Raw genomic sequence first — 22,180 nt, forward strand, 5'->3', positions numbered from 1 at the left:
ACTGTCTGCTACCATGTTCCCTGGTGAAAGGTGGACCTTCCAGCAGGATTTCGCTCCAGGCCACAAAGCGAAAACAACCCAGGACTGGCTGGCACGGAACGTCCCCGATTTCATTTCTACTGCTGATTGGCCTTCTAGCAGCCCGGACCTTAACCCGTTGGACTACAAACTTTAAGCAGTCCTGGGGCAAAGGTCTGTCATAAACGGAATCTATCTGTCGATAGTCTGAAACAATCCTTGACCCGAGCAGTGAACAATTTTCCGTGGACGTGGTGCGTAATAGCATTGACCAATGGCCGGACAGACTTCGTGCCTGCATCAAGGCCAAGAGAAAACATTTCGAAAAATGATTGGTGCGTCAGGTGTACAATATATCAATGTAAAACATGACCAAAATAAATAGCCTTGGTGTTAATACTCTGTGTTATTCACATTCAAACTTGTGACAGTATTTATGATAACTAGGTACAATAAAATGTATTAACTATCTTTCAAATTTGGGCTCACTTGTATGGAGGCACGTAGATAGAACTTTATATGCTGTTCTTACTCCCTAAGTTGGGCTTTTCTGTAAAGCCAACAGCAGCTAACATTAAGATGTATCTCTTGTATTAAATTTTAATAAGTTGAAGTATGTTTCTTGCATAAAGTTCAGCAAAGAACTCAATTGAGACACTTCCTTGTTGTAACGGGTTCTTGAATGCATTTTCGTAATTTTAATAAAGTGCTTTCTACCATAATTTCCGACTTAAGCAGACTAACATGTTAATCGTATGCATGTCTGAAATTTATTCTGTGTCAGTTAACATATTTAGAGAGTTCTACAAAGTCTCTTAAATAAGCTTTCTTGAGACACTTCCATACACTCATCTTTCACATGAATTGGGATAAAATACTATTTGATTTCTAAGTTTTGTAATGTCTCTTTTAAGTATCCTCCAACTCAAGATATTCAGTTTTGTCCCAAAACTTGAATAACTAGAAGTACGAACAAAAATTTGAACAACAAATTTTTCCACGGACTTCAAACCCTGTTTTAATACCTGAATACCCTGCTCATTGTTCACGTAAGAGTATGTGCGTACGTTTCCCCAGCACTCGGGCCATCCACAGTGCTTTACTGTTCAGTTCGTTAACGAAAGTTATAGTGAAGGCATGTCGTGTAATTTTCGCTACTATTTTTTTATATATACTTCTGTGCTTCTTTTTATTTGCAATATTTCCTCTTAAAATCCTTTGCATTTACTGTTAAGATCATTGTTTGAAAATTCGAGTTGGTGGGTCACAGGAACGGATTAATCCAGTTTCTATTATTGTAAGGAGTTTATTGGTATTCGAGCGGGATCCTGGAACGATTTAAGTTCGGATTCCAAAGCATCGTTGTTTTGAATTACGAAAATTAAAATTCAGTACCTGTATTGTGAAGAGCTTAGTTATTAAGAAAAAAAGTGATTGTATTTCTGGCTTTTAGCTAATCCTTCAGATGTTGTCATCAGTTTACATTAAGCATATGTTAAACGTAGGAAGTAGGCATAACAGAAGTTGAAATTTCATAGAAATTGTACTACAAAATCGAGATATATTCGGAGATAGTAACATATTAAATCGGTTTTCAAATCAATCATTTTTTCCTTTCATGATGATCTCTGTTATTTATAATGGTTACATAATTGAACATTCTATCAGCATGGTCTACATAAATTAATATCTCTCGGATCAAAGAGGTAAATGCACTATGCAGATATATATTTTGATTGCCGCAGACAAAAATCTTTCTTCTGAAAATATGTATATTTCCACTGAAAAAGGAATGGTAAGCACTTTTGTGTAATGCGAATATGAAATATATGTTGCAGAAAGAACAGAAACGTTATATTGCAGTTGTTTCTGGCTTGATTTACAATGAGTATCAGTACGCAGAGGATTTGGTGAATAGGTGGGGCCAAGTGGAGTAGTATGTATTTTCAGGGTCAGGTTCACTACAGTAGTACCCTATCCGCAGTGCGGTACTGCAATTCTAGGTCGAATGGAATCTGTACAGCAAAGCTGGTCTCCCATTCATAAAGAGTATTTCACCCACCACACCAACATCACTGCTGCTCTCTCATCTTGGCCTTTTTATGTTTCGATCTCTCGCGTTTTCTCTCCTCTGTTCATCTTCTCTCTCTCTCGCACAGGCACAGTTGAGGAGGATAGGCATCTGGCGTTGAAGCTTATTACGAAAATCTGCTTCCGTCATTCGTTTCCCAGGTCACGACAAGATAAATTAGTAGGTGAACAAGTGTGTATATATATATATATATATATATATATATATATATATATAATATAAAAAAGTAATTACCGCATGCAATCATTGGGAAATACATGTTAGGCTCAAAAGTAATAAAATAATTGTTTCAAATGGTTCGCAATACAAAAATTAGAATATTAGTAAGGTAAATGCTCAGTAATTGGAGTTTTTATGTCATTTCATAATGACAGAGAATCATATTTGGCTCTTATTTGGGCAAGTTGTAATTTCGGGTAATTTACAATAAGTCAAAAAATAAGAGATTACTTATGACGGCAATTTAAGGCATTCTCTTTAATATTATTTATTTCATATGATGTATATTTTCTTTCTTTTCGACTTACAATTAATTGTAAAAAGTCCAGTATCGCAAATTTTTCATTGGATGTAGTTCGATCTTACTATGGAGTGTTAAATAAGAGTTTATAGGTGTTATGCAATATTTTTTTAGATAACTTAGACGACTTGGGTGTTTCCACGGAGGGACGAGGAGGGAGAGAGAGAGAGAGAGAGAGAAAGAAGAAAAGTAATTACAACTCTCCATTTTTTTTTTTTTGTAGGGTTTTCTGTATGAAATAAGGTTTCAATGTAAAAAATATGCTTCAAATTTAAACGTTTTTGGCTTACTTATCCAGGAGCACTCAGTTCAGTATGTTTCTCACACTGCATCTGACCCTTAATGCTTAATCACAGCAGCAAATCTTGTAGCAACGTTAACTTAGTAATAAATATACTTTTAAAAATAACTGACTATTTTGAAATAAAATATATTTCGATTTGTTTGTAAGGAAACGTTTGACGTCAGAACAGCTGTTAGTAATCGATACTGCGGAATCAAGAGGGTTCAACTAAAAAAAAAAATCCAGAAGACCAGTGAAGTTTTAAAGAAAGATGTATCGTGTGACTTAAGGCATTCTTTATATACATATAATAACTCAGACCATATCGTAGGTAACGTTTACCATTCGGTATAGCTGATATCACTATAACTCTTTCAAAGTATACATTTGTAATAACTGTTTTTGCTATTCTGACCCAATTAACGAGTAAGATCTTTTTATCGGTCAAATTGCATAACAAAATATCTAAAATAAAAAGTACAGTATGACTGTTCATTCTGAATTTTATGTAAACAACAACGTATTGGGATGGACTATTGTTATTTTAGTGCACATATTGACAATGTATTTTGTAGTTGTCCTGAAGTGTATGCAACCCTCAATATCGTAAAAGTGTGCGGGTAATATAAGAACAGGTAATATGAGTTTAGAAGTTGGTTTTTCATTATTTTCCTCCCCTAACAAATGTCCCCACGTATCAGGGGCGGATCCAGGGGCGATCGCCCCTCCCCCAGAAGAAGAAACTTCCTTATTTTATATATATAAATAAACCCATCCCAAAGTTTGGAGCCCTTAAAAGTAGCAGTATGACAACCCCCCCCCCCAGAAGTCGGCCCTGGATCCGCCCCTACCACGTATTATATGCTACGGGCAGTATTTTGCGTTATTTGTTCAGCACTTTTCATATAGAAATAGTCTGAACTATGAGTCCCGCACTAGCATAAAAACACACTGAAACATGTTTAATTATTTTAAATGAAAAGAGTAAATAATAAATTTCGTGTTAGAGGATTTCGAGATATCTAAATCTTATTAAAATAATGCAACTCCCATTTGTCCACCTTCCATGTCGAATTCTCAAAAATCCTTCCTTAGTCACTACTAATACAGCTTATTTACAGAGAAGCAGTCAGTTCGACATGTTTCTCACATTGCATCTGACCCTTAATGCTTAATTGCAACAGCAAATCTTGTAGCAACGTTAATTTAGTAATAAATATACTTTTAAAAAAATAACTGACTAGTTTAAAATAAAAATAAAAGATAATAAAATATATTAAATCATATGTACTGCTCAAATTTCAGGTTTCTAGCTCAAGCAGTTCGCGCTAGGCGTTGACCACTCACTCACTCATGTCAAGACGTATACCATATATAGACATTATATATATAGAATACTTCGAAAGAAACTACAGATGGTTATTAAAATAATGAAAATACTTCAAGAAATTGATACTTACCTGATTAATACGATGTGATTGGTTCGTCGTACTTTGAAGCGCCTCGTGAATGGTTTCCAGAGAATTTTTGTTCCATTTCTCTTGTAGTGGAGTTCTCAATTCCGTCAGCGAGGATGGAGGAGAATGCTCCGGAGTCTGAGCTCATACCTGACTAGAGGTTGTCAATTTTGAGATGTGGGGATTGAACGAGCCACGGGAGATTTGTTTTTCATTCCGATGTTCACGAAAGCACCCCTCAGTAGCTCCAGCAGTCTGAATTAGTGCATTGTCATATTGGAAAAGTATTTCCTACTAAGTATTTTCAGTTTTATCCAGTGTCAGTAATTTTTCATACAATTATGTAGAAACTGAAATTGCTGTGAATGGTAGCATGATTTTATAGTACAAGCTAGTAGTGTATTTTCATATATTGATGTAATTTGAATAAATGAAATAGCTAGAGCACAAAACTCCAACGTTACCTCAAGTTCAGTTAGGTATCAACTAAGGATAAGCAGATACAGTGTTTAAAAATCTTGAATTTTGGTTTAATCTCAAACCGGTTCGGGTTTTCACCAAAACTGGTTTTAAAACCGAAACTAGTTTTTGATTGAAAACCGAACCGATTTTTGAAAGCTTTCTAAATCTGGTGTTTTTTTCTCAAAACTAAAAAAAAAAAAAACTGGTTTTTGTGCCCATCACTAATATTAACAAACATACCAACGTTATTGAGTTCAAAGTATTTATGATTGTTTCATATATGACTTTTGTAGGATAGCGTTGAAAATGAAAATAAATGTAAAATATTCTAGAATTTAAAGGTATCGCTGGTTTTACGTTAGGTTTCCATTGTAGTTTGAGTGTGTCACACTTTTTTTTTCTTATAGTTTTCTTTCTGTCCTAACCTATTGTACCAGTTTTTTAAAGCATCGATTCTCAAGACAGGTTTGTATTTTTGATAGTTATACCCAATGTAAGTGTAACCGATAATTCATATTTTAGATTTGTTTAAACATGCAGGAGGCGCACAGGTGAAAATTCTGATTTGCAGAACTGTTAGTTATGCTAGTGCAGTGATTCCCAACCGACGTATCACGACACATTCGTGTGTCACTCATCCTATAAGGTGTGTCACGAAATTTTAGAATTTAAAAATCATGAAGGTAATTATATTAGGTTTAACGTAAGCTCTAAACTCCGATAAACAAAATACTTATATCCTTCCGCTTGTCACAAATACGATTGGCTAGTGATGTGTCACTTCCACTCACCACGGGAGGAGCAAATTATTCACGTGCATTTGGATCTGATACTGTCTCGTGTTGTCCAGATACTTACAGCAACAGCAGAAAATAGAAAAAAAAAACTCGAAAGATTAAAATATATATATATATTTGACTTTCGCTGGTAAATAATTGTTGCTTAGTGAGTAAAGGTTTACCTTGTTGATGTTTCACTACAACACTCGCTGAACTGGGATTCATGTCAGCCATCTTTCAGACTTAAAAGCAGAACATGCGTCCACAGTTGAATTGGCGCCGTAATTACTGCGCATGCTTAGTGTTTATTTCTATTGTTTCATTAGCCACACTCGATAGCAGCATTATTAGATAATCCGTATTATATTTTTATTTACAATAATTAGGAGTTTTATATGGAGCTTCATAGTGAAAGTAATAATCAAATCATATGAACTATTTAGCGGAGGAGTACAAGCGTCGGTAGACCAACAGCAAATCAGATAGATTTAGTTTCACGTAGCTTTGTTTATCGCAGTTTAGAGCTTACGCCGAACAGGGTTTAATTAAAATAAAGTTTGAAACAGATTATATCAATCAGTGCCTCCAGCGGTAGCAACATTGCTTAGCACTGCATACAGTTACTACTTTATAGAAACTTACAGGCTTATACAATCTATATTATTATTAATAAAAAATCCAAACAAGTGTGTCGCAAGGTTGCGGGCGTTCAGTAAAGTATGTCGTCAGTCAAAAAACGTTGGGAACCACTGGATTCATTAAAATATAATAGTTTACTCGATATTCTTGTTCTTTCATAGATGCAGTACTTCTACATTACTTAGATGAAAATAAATGTAAAAATAACTTTATAAAAACTTCTATTCAAAATACCATTTAGTATAAAAGTTACCCTAGTAGAAATTACTGTACTGCTCTTAATTCGATAATTTGATACATGTAACTTTGAAATTGCTCTTTTTTTTTTTTTTTTTAACGAGAAACAGCATTATTTTTTAACGAGAAATACCACGGACAATTTCTTCTGAGAAATCGATTTCTTTGTTCCTTTTGTTGGTGTTTAAACCCCCTGACATTGTTATTTGAACGCTAAAACCTTGTGGTGTCAACTGCATTAAGATACTCCATAACGGCTGACATGAGCTTGTTTTAAGTGACTACGCGTCTCCAATATTCTTTGGGACTTTTCTAACATATTTTATTCAATGTTCATAAGTTTTTGTCTACTTATTGTTTAGATTTTAATGCGTGAAATTCGTATAAGCGTTTTGGCTCCACCCTGACCATTCTCTACTCACAGCGCTTTGTCTGTCAACTTTTATCCCATATCGGCGGAGAAAACTTGCGCAGACTTTGAGCGTGATTGTGGCTCCACGCTGTGGTCATTTTTCGTACTGGTTTCATCCGTTAGAAGTAGATAAGATTGCAAGCAGGTTGCGCTATGCTCCGTAACAACAGAGGAGGATAGTGAGTTGATGCTGTAAGCTGTATTATTTACAATATTATATGCAATACCATAACCAGCGATAAGGCACACTTGTAACAAATCGTGCGTTGTACATAAGCTTGTTTATAACCATTGAGCGTGTCATAGCAACCGTGTGTATTTGATGCTGTGGAGCAGTGATAAGGTGAATTGTTTAACAATTTGGTCACTTGAGAAAATTCAGTGACCTTTGTTGTCTTTGCTGTTATTCGATGAAGTATTTTGAATTGCACCGGATGTTTGTGATTAATCTAGTATGGTAAGTAGACTTAAATCCTAGATTAGGTGTTCATGTAATATAAATGCTATTGAATACGTTCTTAACGTGTGTTGTTTCCTGAGATTTTACATTATTGCATTATGTTCATAATTAATACAGTATGCTAACGATAGCTACTTATGTTCCTATTATTTCCGCATAATGTTAGAGTAAGTATTGTATTTTGTGATGACTTTTCAGCCATTTATGCGTAATTTGTATTCTAATAAAACAATATTTAAATAATATCTGAATACTTAAAAAGTGGTATGTAAGGACCGGTGCTTCAGTTGTCACATTTTACTTCATTATTATTACTTATTAATGATACATTTAGAAAATTTTATAATTTATTATAGTTACTCTTTATTAGTTGTAAGTCTAGGTTTTCCGATCGGAATATATATTTACTGAAGTTCCGAATTCCGAGTAGAGAGTTGCTTGTTTTGTCCACTGGTTAGAAATATGTTTCAGCTATACTATACTATGTTGAAGCCTTGAGTTTGTGATGTTATCATCTATCAATATGTTTTATCTGAATTTTCAGCTGATTAGAGGACATGGTAATACTGTGAGAGCAGTGACTAAAGAAATCACAAAGTCTACTTTTTATGTTAAAAACCACGAAAGATATACAGCTTATCTCAAGCAATATCTTGTCTTTTACCTATTTACATTCTTGTCCTTGTGTAGTTGCCTTGGGGCCACGGTGGCTCAGTGATAGTGATAATGCGAGGGGTCTGTGATTCAATCTCATGCCATGGGTATGTTGTAGACATAATCTCGTTCTTTCATTTTCCCTACATTCTCATTTCACCAGTTCTTTCATAAATCATAATATACATGGCGTAACTGAAGAATGTAGTGTTTGGCGTAGGAAGTGGTTTGTTCCGGTTGACATCCATAAGACAGAATACTGCAGTACTATAAACGTAATTGGTGAAAATTTCTGTTGTGATATATTCAGATACCATTATAATTAGTTCATTTCTTCACTAGTAGCGTACTAAACATTTGTTAATAACAGCCATTAAAAAAGGGTCGAATTACCAGGAGATGAGGGTTTTTCTTCCTGAATCACATTTTGATCCCCCAAAGAAACTTAACTGAAGCATCTTTGTCGGGGATGCATTTCCTCCCTAAACAAGAGTTATAGGAAGTTTAGTATATTGTCAAACCCCACTAGTTCTCTCTTTCATCCTAATTTGAATCTTCTGTGTTCCGAAATGAAGGTGTAAACTATTCACTTTTGACCTCTTTTAATTGTACACTGAAGCTACAGATTCTTTTCCCTCCCCTGTTTTTACCGTCCCCAGTTATGAGTATTTTATTGTGTCTGTAATTATGAATTGCAGTTGTATTCTCATCCTGAGAAGAATATTCGGACCCAAGAGGAACGGGAATGGGTAATGGCGAAAACTTCATAACGAAGAACTACATAATTTATACGGTTTACCCAACATTGTTAGAATCGCCAAGTCTAGGAGGCTTAGGTGGGCAGGTCATGTAGCTAGAATGGAAGAAAGTAGAAACGCTTTCAAAGTCTTGATTGGAAGACCAATCGGAAAACGACCATTAGGAAGACCTAGGCATAGATGGGAAGACAATATTAAGATGGATCTCGCAGAGATAGGAATACAAAGTAGAAACTGGATGCAAATAGCTAAGGATAGAAGTCCGTGGAGACCTTTTGTGAACGCGGCATTGAACCTCCGGATTCCATAGGCCATAGAGTTAGTTAGTTAGTTAGTTAGTTGTATTCTCATACTCTTCAGTTCTTCGTCGGAGGTAAATTTGGATGAGGATGTTATGTACAGTGTAACACTTCTGCAGATCCATACTTGATTTGTCATACTACAACGTATAGCGAAATCATATATGGATTGGCGAAAGTATTATATTGTACATACAAAATGTAAGATGCTTTTAGTCTTATGGTGACACACATTATCGGAAAGGTTATGTGCGGGTATCTCTGGCAATATATAGGTAATCTAGTGATTATTGTTAATTTTATTGATTTTTAAAATTACGTTGTCTGGTGTTGGCCACGAGATGAGAATCGAGACGATAAATTTCTAAAATCTCATGAGCAACACTAGTTCACTCAAGTCTTAGATCTCAAATAATAAATATGATTTGAATGTTCTGATATAACACTGTCCTTGGATCTCCGTGATGGAGAAGAATTCTAGATGAAATTAAGAAAAAATCAGGCTATAAATTTTGTACACTAATTTACAAAAACAGTCGAGAAAAATTTCGAGACGTGACAAGGCAACATTATTTCTTATATTGTCGTTTGAACAACACTACCGTTGTCAGATTTATATATATAGTGTTTTTTTTTTTTTTTTATGGTAGGTTCATTGTCTGATTGTAAATATTACACTTTTAGAACAGCATGACCTGATATTATGTCCTCCCCTTTTAATAATATATAGTCTGATTTATAATCTTTAAGAGTCGTTTTTATTACATTTTTAAACCAAAGTTTTAAAATGGTTATCCGCAGTGTATGTAAAAGTATCAAAACATGTATCTCTATTTGAATCGAAGCAGTTCTGCCTACAATACATGTTTGTAGTGTCCAGATTATTTTATATAGGTCAAGTTCTCATTGCGTCTAACCCAGTGTGAATTACATAATAGAAAAAGTGAAGCATATGATGGAATGTTGGTACGTTACATAATATTAACATTTTGAAGAGTCTGGAACTGAAGATTTCTTGACAAACCAGTTCTCCAGATACTACGAACGCTGCATACTTCGTTGCTGCATTCGCGATCAATTTGAACTTGTTTTCTTCAAATCTTTTGTATGTTTGGTTTGGGTTGTCAGATGTCAATATAAGTAATCTGCTTTTAGTTCAATGCATGGAGGTCGGGGTACGATTTTTATATATAAAGTTTTGTATAAGGAGATCTCCTGAAACAAAAATTTTGCACAGAATAGAAGCGTTTAAACAAATTCTCTTATTTATTTCATGAAGGGAAGATTATCTAAACTCTAGCCAAGATCTTGTTGTTTACTTAGACGGCAAACCCATTGTAATTTTCAAATACTATAATCTACTGCATGGTTACGAGTATTGATTTTAGAAGAAAACAAAATTCATAATATTCAATGAATATTATCGGTTACTCTGTCAAAGAAAGCGCAAGGTATGAAGAATTTCATTCTCTAAGTCCGCTTAGTAGTTCTGGTTATCCTTTGTTATTATTATTATTATTATTATTATTATTATTATTATTATTATTATTATTATTATTATTATTCAGATCAGTAACTGCTTCAAAATAAAATCAGTATGTGAGTTGATTTTGAGTTTAACGTCCCGTTTAGCAGCGAGGTTATATGAGACCTGGACCTACTGATTAATTTGGAATCCGAACCACACGAGCTCCCGCTTGGAATCGAATCCGGGTCTCCCACACCAAAGGCGCGTACGCTAACCGCTTAGCCACAAAGGAGCTCAAAGAGTCAGTTTGAATAAAACAATTTGCTTATCAGAGTCTACAGTATTATAAGCGTTAACAGATCAAAAATTGTCCAAAGGTGAGACACGTACCCGCCATAGAATTTATTGACCTGAGCAAAATCATATGCGTGATAAAAGCTATGCATAGTTGTCGACAAACGAATTTCTTTGTAAGTTTAAGATGTACAAGAGCCGTTTGAAAGATACTGAAATATAAGAACGCCGATTTCTCCGTAAATTTGGGGTGAGGGGGTTCAGATGCAGAAGATATATATATATATATATATATATATATATATATATATATATATATATATATATATATGTGTGTGTGTGTGTGTGTGTGAGAGAGAGAGAGAGAGAGAGAGAGAGTGAGTGAGTGAGAGAGAGAGAGAGAGAGATGATTTTATACAATAGGGGGCGCCCACATGATCTTTGGGAGGCGCCCCCCCAGTATCGGTTCCCTTGCTGAAATACACCCTCATTAAGTTCTTTGTGATACTAGTACAACAACAATACATAATATAGTTAATGAAATGTAGCCTAAAACTGTAATTAAGTCTTACGTTTTAATTTCTGTTTTATTAAAACAGACGCATATCAGTCGATAGATCACGCGTAGTTTTCTAGAAAATCACACAAAAAACTAACTTTGTGGCACTAATAACAATAAATCTAGAGACTGGAAACTACATATTAGATATAACTAAAGCGTCGAATATTATTATTATTATTATTATTATTATTATTATTATTATTATTATTACAGTGAAACCTTGCTTAACGGACACCTCTATAATACGGAGTGTTTTTTTTTTTTTTTTGTCCCGGAAAAAATATATGTTCTCTTACGGAACAAAACCCTCCCTTTTACGGACACACTCAGATACGGACGCGGACAGTCCCTTTTTCCCCAAAACGTTTCAATAACCTCTTCATAACGGACATAAATCATTCTCGGTTCTGCAACATATTACAGTAGACAGAAAAGTCTTTTAACCACAAGTGCATCTATCATGAGTCTTAACCTGGTGAAACATCAAACAGAACAGCTTCAAGCTGAACTTGAAATTCTTCTTTTTTTCTGCCCGCACTAAATTGCTTTCTGGTGGAAATCGTAGCAAACATACAATAAGCAACAACACTCATGCAGGGTCAGTCATATGGCCAAGAATTCTTTGCGAAAGATCTCTTCTCTAACAAATTTAGTCCCCTCCCCCCTGTGCTTTGCATCTTTTCCGACAATTTCATAAATAGCAAAACAAACATTGCTTGTTTTACAATAACATTTTCAGCGAGCAATATTTCCTCTCTCAATGTTTTTTTAAAGAAAAAAGTTTTCCATTACTTATGATACAGGAACAAGTCTAAGTTAAAGTTTTCCCCGCTTCCTTTATCACTTTTTTCAGTTGAGAAGATTCTGAGAATTTGAAATAAATGAAAGACGCTTTCTCTCCCGCTTTTGCAGTATACGAATTTATTAACACGTCCTCCAGCAATAATATTATTTAACAGAAATGTATTTCTCCTTTACCCCTCCCAGTATTTCAAATATGTACTAAATAGAGTATTTTCATATTGATTTTTACGTATTTACGCTCATATATAATGCATTTACTGTATATTAGTGCATACAGTTACCGTTGAGAGAAATTAAATTTCTGTAACCTCTCTGTAGCGGACACCTGTCAGTAACGGACAAAAATTCATGTCCCATTGGTGTCCGTTATTCAGAGGTTCACTGTATTATTATTATTATTATTATTATTATTATTATTATTATTATTATTATTATTATTATTATTATTATTATTATTATTATTATTATTATTAATAATAAAAAAGTGCATGTGTTTCTCTCGGAAGCCAGCCAGTATTCTTTAGCAATTCACAGTGAAATTCGCACTGTTTTACAGTTTTCTTTAAAATACCATAAAACAGTGGACAATGTTAAAATCTGAGAAAATAACTTATGATCATAAGTATTATGCTATTTACTGGTAGGTCATCGCAGCAAATTGAGATTCTTCTATACTCTACGGCTCACATTCCACGTCTTCAGCTTACATTTACATCCTGACGTATGAATTACCTGCTTTAATAACATCTATCAGCTATACTTTTTCTTTCTTTCTTTCTTTCTTTCTTCACTTTTTCGTTTCTCTTCCATCATACCTTCTGTCATGTCCCATAGAAGTTGATTTGAGTCTAACGTCCCTTTCAACAACGAGGCTATATGAGACATGGTCCTACTGATTAACGTAGAATCCGAACCACATGAGTTCTCGCCGGGAATTGAACCCAGGTCTCCCACGCTAAAGGCGCGAATGCTAACGGCTTGACAGCGAAGAAGTCCCATGTCCCACAGTATACAGTTTCTCCTCAACCAATATCCTAAACTTCGTTTTTCTTCTTTTAATTACGTCCAATGTTATTATTTTCTCCCCTTCTCTTTCTAACATTTCCTCATTAGTTTTCCGTTCGGACTAGCTAATCTTTCCCACCGTTCTTCACCATTCCCATACTTCGGAAATCTACTCCATCTACATATTTGGTTAATGCCTGAAGGACATAATCGCGAGACATTAAATTGAAATATTTCATTTTTGTATCACTTCTTCTTTCTCCCTTTCAACTTTTGTTGTCATAGTTCCTCTTATTTCAGTTTTCTATAAAAATAGAGTGGTAAGAGTTTTTGACATTATTTTCAGCTTAGGAATACATGACAACATTATGACTCTTTGAATCCAAGTTAGCGCTAATATTAAAAATAATTTTGTGCATTATAGTAAATTTATTTACTTTAGAAATGGTAAACACATCATTTTTAGTAAACAACTATATCCATTTCTTCTGTGGAATATTACCTGATAAGATTGTCAGATATTAGGTCTTTCGGTTACCTATGTTCTGAAGTAATACTTGTTTTCATTTAGCAACCTCATGAAGAAAGACTGGCAAGAAGGAATAATAATAATTAGCTGTTTTGCTCGTTGAGTGACAGTGCCGTTAGCTAGAACATGCTTGCACCGTTGTTTCAGCAATTAGCTGCTTACAAGTGACACAATTTCTTAAGCAGAACCATAAAGAACTTCAGCTGACAGTTAATTATTATAATAATTATTAGTTAATTTAAAGAACAAAACATATTTATAGACTAATAACCGAGGAAATTAGTACTTATTTCCAGCCCGCATAAAGTTTTGTTTACATCCTAATAATAGAAAGATGAAGATCGTGTGGCTTTAATCATGAAAGATAAATAGTGTTTCCTAGTAGTTTAGATGATATTTCAATCCAGAGAGACTATTTGGCGCAGTACTGCTGTATATAAATGTAGTAGCTTCGAGTTTTCGAAAGGAGCAATCTTTGCTTAGGATTCCCACATTTGTTTCAGTCCATCGAATTTAGTGGAGAGATTGTATTTCCAGTAGACTTTATCTCCCGTACTTATGCCATAAAGTTAAAAATACAAATCAAACTGTATTTATTTAGTTTGATGGCATACTTTAATCTTCCCATGCTATTACGGTAGGTTTCTTTCATTATAAGAACAACATGTTGTTGTGGAATATAAAATACAACCTAGTTTTGATGATGTATATTTCATAAATAGATTTTGGATCTGTAATTTGAGAAAGGAGTAAACAGGACTTGTTTTTACATTGAAATGTGGAGAATATTATTCAAGGTGCTTCTTGTAGCAGAAAGGGTATATCGCTCATACCTAATGTAAGGTGTTCTAGGTTCGATTTCCATGTGCATTGTTTCTATGTGATAGGTATTGTTCGACAGTACGAGGGATTTTGGAAACTGAATTAAGAACAATGCGAATTTGAGTAAGGAAATTCATAAAATAATTGCGTTCAAAATCAATGCACTGACCACGTATGGTCTATTGAATATTCATTTTTTGGTTTGCAAAATGTCTTTATGGGCTGAAAGACTACAATTTATTATTATTATTATTATTATTATTATTATTATTATTATTATTATTATTATTATTATTATTATTATTATTATTATTATTATTATCATCATCAAAGAAGGAAGAAATGAAAAGTGTATAGTACTTCAGATAACGTTAAATATAATCAAAGAAGATAACTTACGACTTAAAACTAGCGAGTGACTAATTAGATTTATATTTTCAATATTGTCATTTTCTTGTGTAGCGAGGCCAAAAGCTTATTTCATTCCTACAAACACAGTATTATTAATAATTTCTGTATGAGTTAAAAGTTAACCAAGTCTCGTGAATTTTTTTAAAAATCTTTTCCATGTTTTTCTCAAAAGTACACATTATAAACCCAGGTGTATTGATTTATATCCTTTAAATTTGATCATTTTTTTCTCTAAAGAAGTGATACAGACAATCAGTGGCGTATTTACGGGGGGCTTCCGGGCTTAAACGCCCTTGAAATCTTACCATAGTAAAGTATATGAAATATCTTGCAGAATTTTCACATTTTCAGGCAAAGCCCCCTCCCCCGAAAGTTATTAAAGCCCCCCCCGAAACAAAATCGTAAATACGCCACTGCTGACAATTATCACTGCAATTGCTGGAAACTAGTACTATATTGTTTTAGTTTTATTGGTCTAGTTGATGTTTTGAAATTCAATGTACCTTGTATTTTCTAAACTTGTGTTGTAAGATTTGTGAAGACGTTTCTTTATGTTATTTAATTAAAAACATATTTGTAGGTTTATATACTTCCAAACCTGCTTTATACGCTCCGTATGAGTGCAGGACAAGACTTAGAGTTAAAAACGTATATCTTCCAACCCATAGAGAAAATAAAGAAATTCAGACTCAGAAACGACAAATTAAAACGACAAGCATAATCTCGTGAAACTCCCTTGACCTCGATATATTCTAGGTATTTTAATTTAATATATTTTATAATCATGTAGTCAGAATCACAATTAGAAAGATAAGAATTAAATATTCTTTTAATGGAAGCGACATTATTAATTTTGGTCTTCTAGTATCATCTCCATATTTGTACGTAATACTACAAATAGGTTATAGCAAATATTCCAGTATTGCAGTTCGTAATATTTTTTTTTTCCTTTCCTTTTTGCAAAAATGTTTTTGTACTTGTTCGTCGTGATGTTTCGTCACGCGTTGGGATTTTTTAATGGAGCAAGGAAAATATATTTCGTAATATAGATAAATATTAGATCTTGAAAAACTTATGTCATATATTTGTGTGTATGTATTCAATATACTAATTAAAAGTTCATGATGTTACAGTCCACGAAGGACTGTGGTTCAGCAGACGGATCTTAGTTGATTGACATGTGATCAGCACATCCCATTGCTATTATTATTATTATTATTATTATTATTATTATTATTATTATTATTATTATTATTATTATTATTATTCATTAGCATAGTAATACATTTACCTTGCTGACAGTAAATTAATGTAATATGTGTAACAGATTCTAGGAAATTAAAAAAAATATTTACGCAAATAATTCGTTTGTATGAAAACCTGACTTAGTGTATTATCAAGTGGTCCTATGTTGGAGCTGCCGTGGTGATTTTCTGAAATGAGAAATGTTACTGGAAGCAATAAAAGGGCGAAGTACTACCCAAGAAATTGCCCGTTTTGCACTGATAGCATGCGAGCACTTCCACATTTGTCGGAAACGAGAGGGCGAGAGTAAACTTAAAAATAATGGCAACTACAGTTAAAAGCTGAATATTTAATAAAAATAAAATTTTAATGGAAATTTATCGTGGAACACTTATTTTAAGATGGAGTAAAATATCTTAGCTATTTCCATTTCAAGCAATGAAGATGTTTAAAGTGCGTACAAGAAAATTACGCCTATTGCATCGAATAATGTTTACGTATCTCATCATGCGAAGTTATTTAACACATATTTGTACATGTGGAAACGTCTAAGCTTGGGTTGAATGTATTCCCTTTTCCCCTTTCTCATTCTCAACCGATAACAGTCCCAAACAATGAGAATAATGAAGACATCCTTAATGACAATTCATACTGCGGAAACTGTTGGGACTTGGTTTCATGAACAACGGAATGAACTACAAAAGTTCCTCTGCCCCGCCTAATCCTCAGACCTCAACATTATTGAACTCCGTTAGTCAGTGCTGGAACTCACACTCCGGAACAAATATTCCTCTTCATCCTTCGTAATCAAACTGAGTGCTGCACTGCTTGAGGAATGGTTCAGTATTCCTCTGGAAATAAGTTGTGACGTACGCACCTCAATTCCACGACATATCAGATCTGTTCTTTAAAATAACAATAGTCCCACGACGTCGAAGTAAAATAAGTTTTATTTTCTTCGGATGCTTCTATTATTTTGATGACATCTGTGTATGTGCATATGTGTGCACAAAAAAGTTTTCTGTTTGTTTAATTATCATGCGCAAATTTTGAAATTCGTTGATTTTACCCCATTTACCTCCCATTTCTTGGCTAATTTCAACCCCAAGGAAAGCATACGCCAAGATTCATTGGTATTTCGAGTAGATTTTACGGAAGTTATCTTAGAACACAAATGCAGACAAATAGATGCATGTTGAAATCATTCAAATTCTCTAAATTAATATAGGCAGGCATGGTAACTGAAATTATTCTATTTTGTGCCTGGAATCGATCCTACAAAATGAACTGATTAACCACGTTGTCATTATCCCTTTTTCTGAAGTTCATGAAAAATAACGATCTATTATTCCGGACAGTGAAACTCAAGTGAATTAACTAGTATTTGTCTTTAAGATTGTGTAGAAATATGTGTTCAACAATCATGACATCATAATCGTCCACATGGATTGCTGGATTGAGATTTAAGGAAATATTGGGTTTAACTAGGATATTTAGTATGATTTTGTGCATAGTAGATTTCTAAGTTTATCGAAGATATCATTGTGTCAACCTTATTTACAAAAATCAGAAAGAGAAGGCAGGGAGAATTGTAAACAGTTTTAAAAGAAACGGTCAATATCTTATCGCGTGGATGAAGAATACAAATATATTAGGTAGTTTTAGGACTAATAATTTAGTTGCAACGAAAAAAACATAAATAATTCATTTCTGTGGCGAATTTTAGGTTATAATTTCAAAGCGGAAGCGAATTTTAGGAACTTCATTCATGAATTCTCTTCATCATAGAAGCATGCGTGAAAATCTATTCAAAATAACCGAAAACATCATGTATATGTTTGATTTTGTAATACAAAGGAAAAGTGAAAACACAGTATTGAAGTGGCTCTTCATTCTATTCTCTGAACATTCAGATCTCTTACGTAATTCTTTCATTCAGAGACAATATCTAGTTAAATCATCTCTATTAATTGGATGCTACGTAAAGGGAGTCAGCTGTGTAGACATTAAAAAAAATTGTATAAATAAATGTCCTTTCGTTGTGAAGATTAATTTTCCCAAGTAGTTTGAACAGAGAGGGGAGCGACACTGTATTTGGATTATAGTGAAAGTTGGTTGCGTCAGTCGTTTGTACCACTTGTTTAGTGATGTAGATTTGTTGGGTGAACCTTAAAGTGTCTCGTTTTTTGATGAACGTGATGAAAGAGACATATCTGACATCGCTTTGGGTGAAAGTCTGACATGCTCTTTGCTACTGTATTTTGCGCTTTTATACATTTTGCGCAGAATATATATATATATATATATATATATATATATATATATATATATATATATATATATATATATATATATATATATATATATATATATATATATAATATGTGTGTGTGTGTGTGTGTGTGTGGAGAGAGAGAGAGGTTTACATTCATTAGCCGGTAGTCTGTTTGATTCAAATAACTGTGGAAATGTAAAAGATGTGATGAAAATGCGGGAGACAATATGAAATACAGGGTGGCCCAAAAGTAGGTATACAGACTACCATCAATCAAGTATGACAATTTATTAAGATAATGAATTTATTTGTTTTGGTTTGTTCCGAGCTTAAGGTATAAGTGAAAATAAATTAAGAAAAGATTAGGAAGAAACTAAATCAATACTTGTATGGATAATAATAAGTAAATGATATAAAATGACATGACCGATCAGTACGGGACTGTATGCCTATTTTTGGGCCACTTTGTATTTCACACAATAAAAGTAGAAAGTTCTGATGAACTTTGTTTAGTATACAGCTTTGCAGAATATTTTATTTACAAAAATTTCAAAAATGTTATAAGTTTTACCGGCGAACAAAGGAAACTATATTCGTAGAATCTATTTCATCAAATATTTATCAAATGAATGCTTTATACCCGTGAAGGAAGTATTGTACAATCGAAAGATCTGGAAATTCCCTACCATTTCAGCCTCTTGCATTACGTACATATTTTTTATTTGACAATTTTAGCAAATGAATTCATAAAATAATTTAGTTACAACTCAGGGTTTATCGAAATAAGCATCGCGGTGCACCGGTACACCTTGGTTGACTTACAGGATTGCTACGAAGTATTTCGAAAGTTTCACTAGAATAATAACTATTAGTTTTCGAGTGCGACCGTACTTTTATTGTTATGTTTGTTTTCTCAAAAGAGATGCCTTTTTCATAATTTGTTGGTGAATTTAAAATTAATTTAATATGTTGTGACGTGAAGGCTATCAAAAGTCTTGGAACACTAAGGGCGTCCTAAACCGAAGCACTGCTAACCATTTGATTCATATTAGCTTTTCTTTGTAATTCAAAATAGAAATAACACATAGTCTGTGAGCAAACCACAATGTTTTATTAAAATATCGATTTGTAACGGTTTCTCCAACTAACTAAATCTTTGGGTTCATTAGACAGTTACATCTGACGTAGCCAAGTGTTAGCTGGCGAGTGTTATGGAGGAAACACGCTAATGATGAGATTTTCCTCACTAATTCCACTAACCTACTATATTAGAGTTTATAGCTTTTCTCACTTCTTAGTACACATTGTCTGTAGTTGAGTCATTGTATTCACTCAGTACAGACAAGAATAATGTGATGAGGTCTCAGTATGTATGTTAGTCATAATACGATTCTTAAATTCAAATGAAATGAAATGAAATCTGAAAGTTTTACGTCCCACGGTTATGCCGGTTAGGCTAAAGGAGACGGTGATAATGAGAGATGAGTGAAATGGTGGAATGAAGAAAGTGGGAGGAAACGGGAGAACCCCGAGAAAACCCACGCACACGGTGTTTGTCCACCACAAAGTTCACTTGGCGGGAGCAGGGTTTGAACCCGAGACCCCTAGCACCAGAGGTGAACGCTCTACCACTGAGCCACCGCGGCCCTTTCTTAAATTCAAGTTTGAGGGACATTAGTAATAATAAATTTACGAAGTTGCCGTAACCTTTGTTCAAGACAGTGGCGTACGCACAAAGGAGGTGTCAAAGTTTAACCCACTTCGTTTCAACAAAGCGTTTTGGAAATAGAATACTTATTATATTACGATGTATACAAAAATTACGCTTGTTATGAAACGATGTGAACTTGAGTGTTTGAATCCCCTTCCCCCTTGTTGTTCTGTATACAATGCTAATTCTAAAGATATTGTGTAATTTTTTTTTATTTTTTTTAAATTTTTTTTTGTAAGGACAAAATTATATGAAGCCTGTTCTAAATTGCATTTATTTATTTTTGCTTGAGAATTTATATTAAATAGGTTCATAGTTTTAGATGTAAAGGTGTCGTAATTTAATTGCCAATTGCCATAAATGAAAACTTCAGTTTATCGTTCTACGATTATTTCCTTTACAAACGAAAGTGCAATTGAATTAGAATTAACACTCAATAGATTCGTTGTTTTATAGCTGTTTAACGAAACAATGTAATATGAAACAAAGCAATTAGTGTCTTATGAGATTTATGTATTTCCGTGTAGTTTGACCGCTCAATTTCGTGATGTATAATTATGTTTTTAACCAATACTTCCATAATATACCATGTTATCATAATATAAGTATCGCTGTTCAGAGAACTCTGCAGACGTAATCACTTGACAGAATACAACCAAACTTTGTAGGAGTATATTTGGAAACATGCGGAAGCGATTGGTGTAGAAAACAAAATTAGTTCTAATTTTCTTCACCAGAGGTAATTATGGCGCTGTGCAACGTTAAGTAAGTGCAGCGTGGAAGTTAAAAGACACCAGTATTGCTAAATGATAAGAAAGGCTGTAATTATCTCTCCAGATGTTTACTCACTCCAGACTTTGTTTCAGTGATACAGGTTTGGGCACCACTATATGCCAGAAGTAGAGATGCAAGGGCTCGAAAAAAAAACGGCTTTTTTGGGGGGGAAAACTCTGTTTTTTCTGCTTCGCTTTTTTGCTTGGGAAATTTTGGTCTTTTTTGAAAATTTTGCTTTAACCCTTAACGGTTCACTACCTTTTCAGTCTGCTTTCGGCACTGCTTGCAAAACAACATATCCACAGACTACTTCTGGCGTAAAATTCATGAGAATTGTCACCAGAGGGCAATAGATGCCCTACCATCGCGGAAAGTATGTACACAAATAACCACAACAAACAATTCCTGAAAATAATACTCTTCAAACGCAATATGCAAGATCAAAAAATGTGTAACCAAATGGTTACGAAAACTCGTTAAGGGTTAAAGTAATAACGCAAACTTTGTTTCACTTCTTAACAACAAAAAACTCATTTAATTAGTGCTTGATGCAGAAGAATTTCAAAAAGATTTTTTTAAAAATTCTTAACATATTTACATTATGAATTCCAGAGGATTAACCAATATATGTAATAATATTTTAACCTCTTATATACAATAAATACTCTTAAAAATGATACACAAGTAACTAGCAAAATTGTATGTAGTATTTTTACTTAAAAATATTACACACCCTCTTTTTGAAGCAAAATAAAGAAAGAAAAAAAACATGAGAGAAATCTGCACATCAAGAACTTCGTTTCGGGTGGTTCTGTACATTCTTGAAATTTTTCAGTTAAGTTTTTATACATTGTATGAATATTTCGAACAAATTTTTCACTGATTGATCACATACGTAATAATCTGTTACCACCTATCAGGTGCTTCGGATCTGCAAAATCGGTAAAGCTCCAAATTCTGTAATGCACTGACTGTTCCTTAAGCTTGTTCAGAATCGGGAAAGTATCGAATTTTCTTTTCATGGATCATATACGTAATAGACGGTTCATCTGAGCGTATGGTTTCCTAGGCTGTAGAATATATAATTATTATCAAGGTTTACCCAGTCCTGAAGATTTCTGAATTTTTAACAAAATTCAACATATCGTTACGATTTTTTTTACAAAAAAAAAAAACAAAAAAAACAAAAAAAAACTATGGAATACATTTA

General features: G+C 33.7%; 1 protein-coding gene across 2 annotated transcripts in view; it reads left to right on the top strand.

The window, feature by feature from the left end:
* The window catches only part of Mob2 (MOB kinase activator 2), a 521,602-nt gene that overhangs the window by 275,738 nt on the left and 223,684 nt on the right, over nucleotides 1–22,180 (top strand). The window contains exon 1 of one of the 2 annotated variants that reach the window (XM_081751643.1): nucleotides 7,047–7,356. The exons of the other annotated variant lie outside the window; for it this stretch is intronic. Coding sequence (XP_081607769.1) covers nucleotides 7,310–7,356 — 47 coding nt within the window. The 5' untranslated portion in view covers nucleotides 7,047–7,309. Of the gene's footprint in view, nucleotides 1–7,046; nucleotides 7,357–22,180 lie in introns of those variants that run through there. 2 annotated transcript variants of the gene reach the window in all.

This window comes from Thermobia domestica, chromosome 3 (assembly GCF_964235325.1).
Source record: "Thermobia domestica chromosome 3, izTheDome1.hap1.1, whole genome shotgun sequence".
In the NCBI taxonomy this organism is placed as follows: Eukaryota; Metazoa; Arthropoda; class Insecta; order Zygentoma; family Lepismatidae; genus Thermobia; species Thermobia domestica.